General features: G+C 49.2%; 1 protein-coding gene across 1 annotated transcript in view; it reads right to left on the reverse strand.

The window, feature by feature from the left end:
• The window catches only part of LOC119448717 (Down syndrome cell adhesion molecule-like protein Dscam2), a 322695-nt gene that overhangs the window by 105362 nt on the left and 202100 nt on the right, over positions 1–15233 (reverse strand). The window contains exon 4 of the mRNA XM_049665781.1: positions 215–376. Coding sequence (XP_049521738.1) covers positions 215–376 — 162 coding nt within the window. The remainder of the gene's footprint in view (positions 1–214; positions 377–15233) is intronic.

A 15233-nucleotide genomic window follows, 5' to 3' on the forward strand; every position in this document is an offset into this window, starting at 1 on the left:
CAAATCAAGACGATTGTTGTCATTTTTTAAGAAAACAGTCACGTTTGTGCCGTCAGAGGCACAAAAATTGTTTTTCCCAGTCTTAATCGCAGTAATCCAATTAATGTGTAATGGCGCAGAGCAAAAAACGTCTGGCTAAGTCTGTGCATATCGGCACGACTCGGTCTAGTAGGCTAGACTTTTTTTATATTTTTCGGAAAGTGGCAAGACTCACCTGTTCCTTCTAGTGTGCCGATGGTGACGCCATCGTCGAGTACCCATGACGTCACTTTGACGTAATCCTTGACGGTGGGAGGTACGTGACAGCGGAGGACTGCCGAGTTCCCTCGGACCACGTACACGTCGTAGACGCTTGCGACGAACGTCTCCAGCACCACTGCCAGGTGATGAGTTTGGTGTCAGAAAGAGTGATGGGAGGGAGGAAAAAGAAAAAAAAAGATCGTCAGCAGAGTGTTTATACATGCAAAATTGTTATTCTTCGTGAGCAAACAGGCTCGGATTTGAATAAAAGTGTTTCTGCGGACAAAACTACCGCAGAGGCATAGCGGCTAAACACAAGGTGTCTGGCTCTTTGACGTTGTTTTGATAAGGATTTCAGTGCACAGATTCTTCGCTCGAGCGCCGTGAGGTGTGTGCCCACAAAGAGCATAACATGGTCGCACTGTCAAATTTATTCCAAATACACTATGGTGTCTTTCAAATTCGTGTTCACATTAACAATATTGTCCGCAGAACAAAAGCAATCTGTGCAGTTAACGTCGCATTCACTGTAAATTCCATGGGTGGCCTCCATTGATACGGACACGTTATCAAAACTTGCACTTTCCAACTAGCACTTATCAGCCACGTCTTAAGGAAAATTTCCACGCATCGCCCGCGAAAGACCCGCAGTGGCAGTTTAGTAGAGATGGCGCTGCACTGCTGAACACGAGGTCGCGGGTTTGATATCGGCCCTTATTATAACATGTATATCTGCGTCACTGTGCGCGTTGATTTCTTGGTACACTGCACTTCCTGTCCTGCACAAGTCTAACGCATCGGCATACGTTAGACGTCACGACTACGTATCAGCCGCAGTGCCCTCTGAGCCTGCTGTCAGAGCTGATTAAAATCAACACAGCTACACTTTTGGCATATGGCTCATCATGTTCCTCCACTACCCTCACACGACGTTCACCCACCGCTTCGGCACGTTTGTACTTTTTCAGATATTCCTCCAGCAACAGCTATATCGTGACTTCGCCGTGAGAATAACGAATGGATCGCACCCAGTGCGCTTGAATATTGGGCCCGATCACAGATTCATTGCATGATTCGGTGAAAAATGCAGACTTTTCCGCACTTACAGATGCTGTTGTCTGACTGTAGGCAGAGGAGTTACTGTGATGGCCTACATTCTGGGTTAACGTGCAGCTAAGCGTAAGAAATGCAGGATTCACACAGGAAAAGTTACAGACTACACAAAATGGCGTATCAAATTAGAATGTCGGGAATATTTGAAGTTTAAAAACGTTCAAGAAGTCAGAGTCCCGACTGCTTGCCCTTAGGCGAGAAACTCTGGTACTATAAAAATGGCAGAAGTAATACAAGCAAATATATGCGAGAAAACAGTTTAAGCAGTTACACATTAAAGAAAGGCCGGAAGAATAAAGCTTTTGCAGGTCGGGCAGAATCATCACCCAAACTCTGAAGGCATGCAGCAGTTCCAGTATATCAGGAGTAGCGCAAGTAGCGTTCATATCCGTATAAATTTGCGCCACGTGCAGAAAAGCTGGCCGCATTTTCTCCACCTGGCGCTTTCATTACCTGGCAGGTTCGAACTCTCCACAGCTAGTTTAAACGCAAGCACACACTTAATCATGGGAAGGCCATTGAGGGACGTCAGCACGTAGTGTGATGTCTCAGTCAACAAAGTCGCAGTTTCGCCTGAAAGGTAAAACATCGATTGCCATAGCAATTAGTAGACAGCTACACGAAGTAAGGATAGTATATAGATTTATCGGCCGTATACACTTGTAAAGATTCGCTTACTAACCAAACTAACAAGCATGGTATCTTCGTCTTCTTTCTGGGGTTTTACGTGCCAAACCCAGTTCTGAGTATTAGGCACGAAGTAGTGGAGGTCTCCGGAACACTTTTGACTGCCTGGGGATTCTTTAACGTGCGCTACAACGTAAGCACACGGGCGTTTTTGCATTCAGCCTCCATCGAAATGCGGCCGCCGCGGTCGGGATTCGATCCCGCGACCTCGTTCTCAGGAGCGCAACGCCTTAGATAACTGAGCCACCGCGACGGGTAAGCATAGTATCAGGCGCGCATAAGGAAACATGAACACATCTCCCTCGATGACCGCGCACACTCACTGTCAGAACACTGGAGTGAGAAACAGCGGCGGCCGTAGCGCGCGAATTGACCTTCGTATCGGCTCTAGCTTCAACGCGAACTAAACATCGAGTACACCGCGCACATGAAGCTATCAGCACTCGGCGCACTCTGCCCCCATCGCAGATCACCTGCCAGGTAGGACCCGCTTGGTCACGCCATACGCAGGCGCCGCCGGAGTAGAACGCTCGTGTCCCCTTTCTCTCCGGTGCCTTGCGCGCGGCGGAAGACGGTGCGCTTCCTCCCTTGCGCGCGCGAGATTGAGCTGCCATCGCCGGCTCAACCTCGCACACTTTCACTCGCTCATACAGCATACAGTGCCCAGCGACGATGTTATCCCCCTTTGACTTTATACGGAACATCACGGCGACGGCCCCTGGAGTGCCCATATAAATGCTATCGCAAAAAACTCCAATCGGTAATTAACTTATTAAAACATAAACTTATTAAAACATATAAGTAATTATGCTGCCGAATGATTTAGTAAAATACGAACGTTGTGCATAGTCTAGGTGCGTAATTTGGCGATTTCTTTTTTTTTTCCGGCAGCAACATGTTCAACTTGTGGAGATTCTTGTCGCCACCACCGCCGCGTGGCTATATGGCCGACTTTCTGCTGCATCAACCCTTCGACGAGCGAAGCGCTGCTTCCACGGCTGGGCGCGGCAATTTTTGGTCGCGGCATCAGCCGCCGATAAGAGCGCTCTTACATTGGCTCGGGGTGTCTTTCATGGCAGTGAGGAAGATGTAGGCGCCCCCCCCGCGAGAGACCAACCAGACACTCCGTGTAGTTCACAACCCGTCGAACCATATTTGGGGCTACTGCTTTATTTCAACACTGTTCTACAACATTTTAAGCTTGTTATTAATTCAGGGAAACAGTAAACCAGCCTATTGTTGTGTACGTTGAATTCGCCACTTCCTAATGCGCCAAACTTCGCTGTGTGGTTCACAACGCGTCGTGACGTAGGTGCGGCTGCTGCTTTACTTAAGCACGGTTCTACTGCATTTTGCGCTTGTTATTCATTCACTGAAATAATAAACTAACCTATTGCACTCTATGTTGATATTCAGCACTTCGTAACCCCACAAATCGATAAGACTTGAAATTGCGCATAATAGCCAAAGAATCACTTCTAAAATTCACTGAGCGGTAACCGACACCGCGGCAACAGAAATACCAAACAAGGACAGTGTGCACGTGAAAATGACGGCGTTATCGGGCACTTGCTCGCTACTTCAATATCACAGAAGTTTGATTGAAATAAGTAAAATTTGAGGTTTTCCTTGCCCAATACTACGATATGATTATGAGGCGAACTGTAGTACTAGGCCTGCCGAATAAATTTGACCAATTTGGATTCTTTAACATGCACCTAAATTTAAGTATACGAGCCTTTGCGTACTTCGCACGAGACATTTGATGTTCATTTCTTGGTAATTCAAAGGTTGTGTTTGCTACCGTCATGAAAAGCATCATCACGGAAGCTTCCGATCCAGAATACCTCATATCAGCAACCTGTGTGACTATGACGCAAATTAGGGCTCACATGTCTGCATATAATTTCCAGTTGCTATCTTTGAATTTCTGTTTAACCACTTGCCAATGCTGAGAAATTCATAATTCGTCAATTTTTACAGCGAAGCTGTTAAGGGCTAGTTCCCCCAGGATCGTGTCCGAGTGTACCAAAAAACTATAATCATCAGCATTTCGGTTCCATGTGCTGGGCCGCGATTTTGTAGCGAGGCATTATGACTTATTATACTCTAGTCTCATCATCCACCGCTCACGGCCGGCTGATCCCGTTGATAACGCGAGCGCACCGTCGCTCCGACCACTGACAAAGTGCGATAAGCGCGAAAAGGCATTATTAACGGAAAGGCATCGCTACAAAATACCGGCCGTGGTGTGGTTTGGCTCGATGTGCGTGGCGGTTTCCCGCCAGTTGTCCCTTAACACAGGCGTCAGTACGGATGACTATAACATGACTGATGGGTCCGACTCGACGGACCAGCTCAACCTGGTCAGCTGAGCCAGAAGGGCAGCTAAGGCCGCTGGACTGAGGGGGCCACCCACTGCAGAGTGCAGGAGCTATCCTACGCTCGTGTGCTCTTTTGATTAAAGTTTATTCTCTCTCTCTCTCAGTTACGTCACCATTAACGATAATAACATCACCTGTGGCGATACCCGCATTGGATATGCGGGTATGATGGACAGGAAAGAAAGGAAGAAAGAGAAAGAAGGAATGAAGGAAGCTAGAAAGGAAGGAAAGAAAGAAAGAAAGGAAAAAAGAAAGATAGAAAGAAAGATCACCGCCCCTTGCCGTCCGTGAAGATGTTCGAACAGCGAAGCTCTGTTAGTTACACCGAGTGTTACGAGTGTTAGATGTGCATGTGTTGCACTTGATGCAATTGCGTAAACACAAGTAAACACCTATCTACAACAGGAAGTTATATTGAAATGTTGCGAGGCAAGATGAGGCAGCGACTTCGGACGCTACTCCACGAGTGTCCAGTTCTCTAGTCGAACCCTGCTGAGCCGCCACCAGAGGCATCGGTTGCAGTCACGGACACCACATGCGTCCGGCGCGAACGACGGAAACGCGGACGGCGTCGGCAGCAGCTTTACGGGTTGCGCGTTATCTGAAAGGGCGCGTCGCACAGAAACACCTTCTCCTCTCGCCTCTTATTCTCGCGCCCAGCGTGGGCTCTCATTGGTCGTCTATTTCCCCCCAGCTCGCGCCCTCTCATCGGTCACCTCCTCCCCCAGCATGCCTCTCCTCCTGTGCTGGCCATGTAACCTGCAATCTCCCAGCGTGGTTCTCATCCTCTCCTGGTCACGTGACCTGCGTGACGCCGGACAGACAGCGAAGGGTCGATTAAGAACAGCTTCGCTGTTAAAAGAAGGTAACAAAGAAATCACGTGTGGCTCATACCCACGTTGAATACGTGGGCATGAGCCACCGAGAGCAGGAGCGAGAGAGATCTCGCAGGATCCTGACGCTGCCGTGCAGTGTGCCGCGGCTATAAACACTGTGGTTCACCCGCTAGTCTATGACGATAGGGCGGACTTTGCGCAGCAAACGAACGACTTGGCCATCGCACCGGACGAAAACAAGACGCCGGTGTCCTTGCTCTTTGACGAACTTGCCGAATACGCTCAATATATTCAATAATGATAATATATAAATTCACTATAGCAATATTCACTACAGCAGACCCTCCATAGTCACAGCTTCGCTGGCTTCCATCTTCACAGTAGTGGAAAGACTCTAATTTTTTTAAAAGACAGTATCCACAAAATATGGTTAATTTGCGTTATTTAAAAGCAAATATTTGCAGAATATGTTAACATGTAGTCACACTGATTGTTATATGCGCGATATGGACATAAAAGCACAATTCTCACGATTTTAGCAAGTGCAGGACTTTCGGTACTCGGTTAGCGCTTCAATCGTGATAAGTTTTTATGCATTTATAATATTAATCAGTCAGCATTCTAACAATGCAGGAATGTTGCACTATTGAAGTGAGTGGCGCATTAATTGAAGCAGATAAGGTTTGTACAAGTGCCAAGGAATTGCGATTTATTAGGTGCATTCAATGCGCCATCCTTCTCGCAAACAATTGTTGCCGCAAGTTCGGTGACAGCTCTTACTCATGTCGAACCAGCAAGGCACCAGCTGCACGAGCCCTGCGATACCTCTCTGGCGAGTGCTAGTGAATACTGTGAACTCGTCTTACACGAAGTCTGCGCGGCATGAAACGAACCACGACGTGCAGTCGCAGCAATGTTCAACCATTGAAACGATCAGGCAAGTGTTAGATTAAACCTTCTGAACCGACCTATACTTCTTTCATACCATGATTACGAATAGCAAAGGGGTACTGGTTCGGGCGAGTTGAATTAGACATTGTACTTGTAATACATGTATAAAAACTCGAGACAGTGAGTCATAAGAACGTCGTGTAAGAATCAAGGCTATTTCGGTCCGCGAGATCACAGCACAGTTCAAATGAATTCTAGTGCACAAATGATGCCTTCGAAAACAGAAAAAAAATGCGAGAAAAATAAACCTTTTTTTGGGTCGGGTAGAATCATCACACAAATTCAGAAGGCATACAGCAGTTGAAGTAAATCAGGAGTAGCGCAAACAGCGTTCATGTTCGCATAAAGTTGCGCCACCTGCGGAAAAGGTGGCCCTTTTATCTCTACCTGGTGCTTTCATAACGTGGCATGTCAGAACACTCCACAGCTAGTACAAACAGGCGCACACTAAATCACGGGAAGCCCATTGAGGGATGTCAGCGCGTTGTGTAATCAATTCCATTTGCATTTGCATGTCCGGGATGTCTGAATCAAAAAGACCTATAAAAGTGGTGTCCACAATCGAAGAACAGCCATAATAAATAGAGTCACGTTTGCTGAGACAAGCATGTCAAGGACGGCCGTAAAATGCTCGCTGCACTTTTATCAACAAAACCTAGTGAACAAAAGAAGGCGGTGGAACATTTAAAATCGTTTAATGCTTTTATGTCCTCATATGTGACCTGTTTTGAGTTATGGCAAGAGCCCACGATTGGCGCTGGAGCTCGACGTGGGTGCGGCCCGCGGCTTCGTCGCCTCCCTGAGAGGGGGCAACGGAGCTGCTCAGGACCTTCGTTAAAGCTTCTTCTTTCTGGGGTTTTACGTGCCAAAACCAGTTCTGATTATGAGGCACGCCGTAGTGGAGGGCCCCGGATTAATTTTGACCACATGGGGTTCTTTAACGTGCACACTGGCGTTTTTGCATTTCGCCTCCATCGAAATGCGGCCGCCGCGGCCGGGATTCAATCCCGCGACCTCGTGCTCAGCAACGCCTTAGCTGACGAGCCACCCCGGCGGGTGACCTTCATTAAAGCTCTTTGTCTGTCTGTGTATGGCCACCGAGTGTTCTAACGAAGTATATGATTACGATAATAATAATAATAATAATAATAATAATAATAATAATAATAATAATAATAATAATAATAATAATAATAAAATCGCCGTTTCGCCCGAATTCAATGCGAAGCATCTTTTGCGATAGAAAATTAGTTGACAGTTATACAAAGTAAGGATAGTAGTTGTATCGGCCGTATAAACTTGTAAACATAGGCAAACCAACTGAATTAACAAGCATGGTGTCGCGCGCGCACAGGCAAACATGAACACATCTCACTCGATGACAGCGGAAACTCGCTGTCAAACGCTGGAGTAAGTCAGCGCGGCAGCGGCAGCGAGTGAATTGTGCTTCGTGCCGGCGCTCGCATCAACGCGATCTTTGCCGTCAGAACACAGGGAGGGCGGACTCTGCCCCCGCCACAGGTAGCTTTCAAGATACAGCCGCGCGGGCTCTCGCTCGCAGCGCAAAATGCGCCCTCCCCCCTCCGCCTCCCTACCAACCCTCCGTAGCCTTCCGGCCCGGCGGGAGCGCGCGGCCGCAATAAAGCGCGGCCCCGCCTCCTCCCTACCCACCCTCCGGAGCGCTGTGCGCGACTTGAAGACTGCGCGCTCCCTTCCCGCTTCCCGGCCTTGCGTGTGCGAGCCGTGATTGCCAGCTCACTGTCACATGTTTTCACTCGCACATAGAGCGTACGGCGCGCTGCCACGATATTATCGTCCATGGACTTTATACGGAACCTCACGGCGACGGCTACGCCTCAAGCAGAAATGCACCTGGATTGTCCATATAATTGCCATCGCAATGAAATATGCGGAATTGCTCTTATTAATATGTTATGTGTTCACTGCCACACCGCTGTGCATGTGGGTGAGCATGAATATCAGTGAAGCCTTGCTACTGTTGCGATACACATTTTTTTGGCACTTGTCGCTAAAGTGGGACAAAAACGTCGCTAAATATTGCTAAATATGTCACCAAAATTGTCTCTAGAACTGTCGAATGAAATTTAAAGAACGTAGGCGTTTTGGAAGACTATCTGCATGACAGAAGATGAGGCAACCAGAAATTTTGTGTTTACCTTGATATTGTAGGATTACAAGTTTTCGACTACAAAAATACGCGAATAATGTGACGTTAACACAAAAATGAAGCCTCTTAGACCCGATTATTCCAGCATATTTTGTAGTTTAAGACACTCGTCAAAAGAGAACAAATTCTTCGACAACTCACATGGTCGGAATGATTAGCGGCAACGCAGCCAGCTGTGGAAGCCGACGACGACGACGAACGCGAGAGCAATCGCACGTGTGCGTGCCGAGCATCTGTGCAGCTCTGAGAGCAGCTGTCTTTTTTTTGCGTTACATTACCGGCGCAGGCTAACGTATACAAGCTTCTCTTGAATATGTGTATGAATCCTTCTGCGTCTCTATCGTCTAAAGGCGCGAGCTGCCGCGACCGAGGGAGGGCGTAGCCCGGTTTTCGCAGCTAAACAGCGTTGCGTGTAGGCTCCCTAGTCGCAGCCAGAAATCACGCCAATTTGTGCCACTGACATGTCGAGCCACCTGTAACATTTCCAACGCCATTCATTTTCAGTACAATGACACAATGTGGCAGAAATTACTACCCGTTTGGCTTGAAGCGGGCAGGCTGGTGGCCCCCTTGTTTATTAGGGGCGTGGCATTGTTTACTTTGCATCTTGACACCGGAATGCTCCTGAGAAACTTAGCCAAAAACCGTAGTTCCTGCGTAAAATCGAAAGCGAAATTACTTTGAACTCCATCGCGGACGCCGTATTTTTTTTTTAAATTGTGGTGACCGAGGGAACCCTGAGCAAGCTCTGTTTTCAATGACTGATGACTATGACCCACCGGTGATCTGAAATAAAGGCTATCACCACTAAAAAAAGAACTCCTGCATATTTTGGTGCGCAATCACATTTGTAAAATTTAACTTTTATAGCAACCGTAGAAGATGACTGATAACGTAAGCGGAGAGCTTCTGCGGACCGCAGAAATTAAACGGCCCCACTAGCAAGGCTTCCGAAGTATGCTACTGACGTTTATAGCGGTGGTTGATAATTACCATACACATTATCGTGATGTTTGCTAACTGCAAGACAGAGTGACTACGATGGAATCAAGTCGACAACGATGGCGGCGCAATATCGACGGCGCGACCACTGACGGAAGCATCCCAGAGATAGCTCGACGACAACAAAATCACGCCAGCATGAGGTTGATGGCGTGGCAGCAGCGGCATGACGGCAACAGAATGACCACAACGTTAAGACGATGATATGACAGAGGCCGCACCTCTCTGCTTTCTTCTGCGATAGTTTGCCCCATGGACGCCATATAATATACACCTCCGATTATTTACTATAAAATCATATAGATGCCCCTTAGTACGGGGGTCGGCATAAGCGATGCTTTGACAGTCTTGTAATAGTCTGACTTTGGCGAGCCGGCAAGCCGAAACAGCGCATATCGACAGAGACGCGCAGCAAACTTCGCCGACGAATGTGCCCCACAACAGGCAGTCAGGGCGGCGAAAAAAACATGGTACAGCCACCACCGCCAACCACAGAACCTAAATCTTATGACTCCACTAATTTCTCGCGCAAGAACGCACGTGCCTCTCGGAGAGCCAGTTCATTCTGCCACGGGAGAAGTCTGCGTGAGCTTTACGCCAGATGCTCATTCGACTACCAAAACTTATGCAGGCACCACTGACAATGATAGTCGGTGTAAGCGAATAGTACAAACGAACGAATGAACGAACGAGTGACAGTCCCCCCAACTCATTGACGCCCATCCAAGAAACTCGGTTGCCCGAGAGCACGCACCCTTTCCCTCGGTGCCTTTCCTCACCTTTCCGGAGTTTCTTCGTGACAGCCATGGAGAGTAAACGCGTCCAATGCATGTTCTCCTTGGTGTGTCGGCGTCAACGCCTTCACCGTTGGATGAACGCTCGCCTGCGTCTGTGGTGTATATACTTCGTGGACGAGAATCTGTTACGGATACACGTCCATGACGTGATGGCGAGCGGGTGACAGCCTCCCCTCCTCCTCTGTCCGGTTTCTCCCCAAGATTCGCTTGCCGGGATGAACTAGCGAGCGAGCTGACGAGCGTCAGTGCGCCCTCCCCCACTCCTCCACTTTTCCCCCATGCCTGTTTTCGCAACTTGGGTGCCCGAGACCACGCGCACTTTCCCTCAGCGCGTTTCGTCGCCTTCGCTCGCCCAAGTCCGACCTACCCACATCGCACAACCAACCACGAAAACGGCAGAAAGAGCCAAACGAAGCTATTCGCTTTAAAACGGAGAAATACCCAATTCGACGGCTTCAGTACTACTTCCCAGCCAGACTGTCGGGGTCACGATTACCGCGCTCATACACTCTGAGCCCCTGCCTATCGGTAGCAATAAAAATAAGGGAAGCTAAGACGTTTGTCGCTGACACAGAGACAGAAAGAGAAGGCATCGGGATAACCACGATTGAGCCCTGGGGACTCAATCACCACCACCACTAGTGAAAAGAAGAATAGAGACTAGAACTATAGGATTCATGTCAGGCCCACCAGGTGACTAAGAGGCAGTCACTCAAAAAGGTTGTCTTGAGATACCTCAGCAGCGCTGATGTGACTTTCAGATTTTTCACTTTGAAAGGCCATAATCACGAAATATTGTTCTGAGAGAAAGGTATTCCTTCTAGATGACGAAGAGATGGTAGGGTGTACGGCATCACTGCTCAAATACCTAGATCGCTAACGTTTTGCTTAAAGGAAGCATGCGTCACTTTATGTGCGGAGTTTGTGATCATTTTCTAAAACACTCTACCTAATACCATTAAAAATACATTCTTGTTACGCTTCGTAAAGCTAGACCAACATTAGAGGTTTGGGATGATGACAAAACCTTCACACAGTGCAACGAACTGCCCTGTTCCAACTTTCTTCTTCTTCACCTATAAACAAATAGGTCGGGGTGCTTTCTTATGTTCATTAATACATTTTATCAGTTTTGATAATACAGAAAAAAACCGGATGTGCTGAAAAAAAAATCACAGCCCTTCCACTACTGTGAAGATGGAAGACAGCGAAGCTGTGATTAGCGTTAGGTCTGGTTTAGTCAATATTGCTAAAGGGAATTTATATTATCATTATTGATTATAAATATTGAGCGTCTGCAGCATGTTCGTCAAAGAGCAAGGGCACTAGTGTCTTGTTTTCGCCCGGCGCGATGGCAAAGTAGTGCGCTTGCTGCACCCAAGTCCGCCCCATCGTCATAGACCAGCATATGAGCCACAGCGTTCATAGCCGTGGCACACTGCACGGCACCGTCAGAATCATGTGAGAACTCTCCCGCTCCTCCTCTGAGTGGCCCATAACCACATTTCCAATGCGGGCATGCGCCACACGTCATTTTGTTATCAATAATCGTGACGTAACTGCCGAGCATGTGATGTCATTGATGCCATGACCTACCATTCATGTTAGTCAACCGTTTTGACATCTGTGTTAAGGCACAACTGGCGGGAAATCACCATGTACATGGAGCCAAATCACCTTGCACATGGAGCCGAAATTGTACCCGCCGGTTGGTCTACGGTCTCAATCAGAGCGTGCCCAGCACGAGCTCGTACGGCACCAGCGCATAGGGAGCCTACAAGCAAGCACTGTTTTAGCGTGGTGACAACAGCAAAATTTTGACCGCTTTTACCGCCAAATTTGGTGAGTAGTGATTTTGATTCCCGATCTCTTTAGAAGACGCGACGCATTGCTACTTTTTTGCCACGCTATGATGTACCCATGTTCGCACGCGATCTATTAAATTCCTTTAATTTAGTTTTACATCAATGCGCACGCAGAACCTGCACACATCTTTGATATACTAGTTGGCTTTTCCTTTTATTTTAACACATCAAACCTCTTTTTTTATAGCATATAAAGCAACATGTTATGAGGCACAGGGGCGTGTTCGTGGTAGTATTGTCTCACACCAAGAATGTGAACTACATTAAACATTTTCGCTGCCTTCCACTTGTACGCACCACAAATTTTCGGCGTTTTTAGAAGTGTGCTGTAATAAAAACTGAGCTTACAAGCCTGTTTAACTAAAGCGTATACGTGTCATGTACTGCTCTCAGACACGCTATGTGCCTCTGGCTGCTGAGGCTAAAGGTTATAAAAGGAAGTTAAGTAGTTTCACGTTACCAAGGGTTGCGGGAGACGTGGTCTGTCTGCTTGTATTTCGCCATTTTGATTCCCACATCCTATATTTGGCGGAACATTTTACCCGCCAATTTAGCCACGGCCGCTGGATAAAAAAATGTCGCAGTTTCACCTGAAAGGCGAAGCATCAATTGCGATAGCAAATTTGTAGAGAGCTATACGGAGTAATGATAGTAGCTTTATCAGCTGTATAAACTTGGACATGCAGCAGCACCGGCAACACGCAGAACTGTTGTCGACGCCGTCGGCGTTTTGCCCGCGTTCGCAAAAAATGCGTGCGGCGTTGGTGACTGTTACCGGAGCCTCTGATATAAATAGGCACTTGGTGCCGCAGCTAAACGTCCCCTCCCTTCCCCCCCCCCCCCCCCCCCCCCCCCCACGGCCTTTCGTGCGTCAGAAGAAGGCGCGTTTGCTCTACATATATGGTGATTGTAAAGGAGGAAAGAGACGCCTACTTCTGCAGCCCTTAAGGGAGCACGGCACAGAACGCGCGTTTGTTCTCCGCCGTGCGTTCACTCCCCGTGAAAGCGCCCGTCCCTCGTGCCCTTTCACTCGCACATACAGCGTTCGGCGGCGCGCGGCGACGATTTCATCTCCATTGACGTCATACGGAACCTCACGGCGACGGCGACGGCGACGCCACGGCAGAAATCTGCTTTGGAGTGTCCATATAATTGCTATCGCAATAATAGGCACTTGGTGCCACAGCTAAACGTCCCCTCCCTTCCCTCCCCTCCCCCCCCCCCCCCCCCCACGGCCTTTCGTGCGTCAGAAGAAGGCGCGTTTGCTCTAAATATATGGTGATTGTAAAGGAGGAAGGAGACGCCTACTTCTGCAGCCCTTAAGGGAGCACGGCACCGAACGCGCGTTTGTTCTCCGCCGTGCGTTTACTCCCCGTGAAAGTGCGCGTCCCTCGCGCCCTTTCACTCGCACATACAGCGTTCGGCGGCGCGCGGCGACGATTTCATCTCCATTGACGTCATACGGAACCTCACGGCAACGGCGACGGCGACGCCGACGGCAGAAATCTACTTTGGAGTGTCCATATAACTGCTATCGCAATAAAAATCACAGCATATCCACGGGGTGAATGATGATGAGTGGGCGAATGATCCACGGGGTGAATGATGATGATTCCCTCCGGAGCGAAGCTCCGGAGGGAATCATCGGATCTCCCGCTTAAGGGGACGCTAGCACAAACGCGTTAGAAACGTGCAGTACTCTCTAGTAAGGGGGAGTGGCCACAGCGTCTTACGCAGCCATTTACACATGCCGGAACGTGCACCGCGTTTGCCGACGCCATTACATCACTGCTGAGAGAGTATACCCCCCGTATTCATAAACGCTCCTCGATTTGAACTTGACTTGCCACTGCTTTGACCACTACTGGTTACACACTACTACTACGACGACGGGGACGGAACGGGTGCCGCTATAAGGAGCTTCGCCCCTAAAATTACACCATCTTCGCGTAGGGGAAGGGAACCCTGAGTAGTATGCGAAGCAGCCATGGGGTCGACTCAAGTTCCCATTAGTTTTCAGATCGGCCTGTCGCCGCTACCGTTTCGTGGCAGCGGCTCGAGCCCTCTTCTCGGCGGCGCTGTCCAAGGCGCTGACACTGGCGTTGACGCTGGCGCTGTCCGTGGCACTCATCGTGGCGTTGCGGGAGGAGAATGAGAGGACGAAGTGAATGATGATGAGTGGGCAAAGCACCTGGGGGCGTATTTCCATCTGCTAGTAGGTACAGCGTTTGACCGCTGGCGCCACGCTGCGCCGCTCGCGCGTACCATGTTTCGAGCCGCCGCCGTTGGAACGGAGGAGGCGTTGACGGAGAAAACGCTGGGCTGGTGGTGACTTAGCCTGCTGTTGGGATCGGTGGTATTATAAACGCATCACTGTTTTGATGATCCAAATATAATCTCACTATCAGGGAGGGAGCAGTCTACCTGACTGGAGCAGTATTTTTTTTTATTTGGGGTGTTGCTACGCTGCGCTCCGCAACACCCCAACGACCGCCGCTTCGCGTCGGCGCCCGGCACCACGGCTGCCGCCGTGGCGCCGGGGTTCAAGCGACCGCGCTGGCAAACAGTGAGAGAAAAAAAATGGGAAAGCGTAATATTAAAAAAAAGTAGCCAGAGCGGGTTTCGAACCCGCGTACGCAAAATCCCGAAGCGAGCGTCGTAACCACTCAGCCATACAGCCCCACTTCCAAGAGTTGCATTCGTGCAAACCATATCATTGCGTTCGAGCGCCCTCGGTGAACGGAACCACCTAGAAACGCGGTACGTGTGAGCGGCGCAGCGTGGCGCCAGCGGTCAAACGGTGTACCTACTAGCAAATGTAGGGTTGCCACCTGGGGATAGGGTGCCTACATGCAACGCCGGCGTTTTATGTAGGCACCCTACCTGGGGATTATTCGGGCAAAAGTCCGGAAGCGTTCTCCGGAAGCCGGAAGCTGGCTTCCGGAACCGAAAGTGGAACCAGAAGTGGAAGCGGGACCGGAAGTGGGACCGGAAGCGGAAGTGGACGCCGCACGGCGGAGGGAGGGAGGGAGTGACATATCCCCGAGCATAAGATACTTCGCATCTAAAAAAAAGTGCGGCCTGTCACGCGCATCGAAAACGGTGTGATCCGCCGCGGCGCCACACGTCGGGGGCTATTGTCTGGCATCGGCATAGCAAATGTGTCAGGA

Source organism: Dermacentor silvarum, chromosome 4 (assembly GCF_013339745.2).
Source record: "Dermacentor silvarum isolate Dsil-2018 chromosome 4, BIME_Dsil_1.4, whole genome shotgun sequence".
NCBI lineage: Eukaryota > Metazoa > Arthropoda > Arachnida > Ixodida > Ixodidae > Dermacentor > Dermacentor silvarum.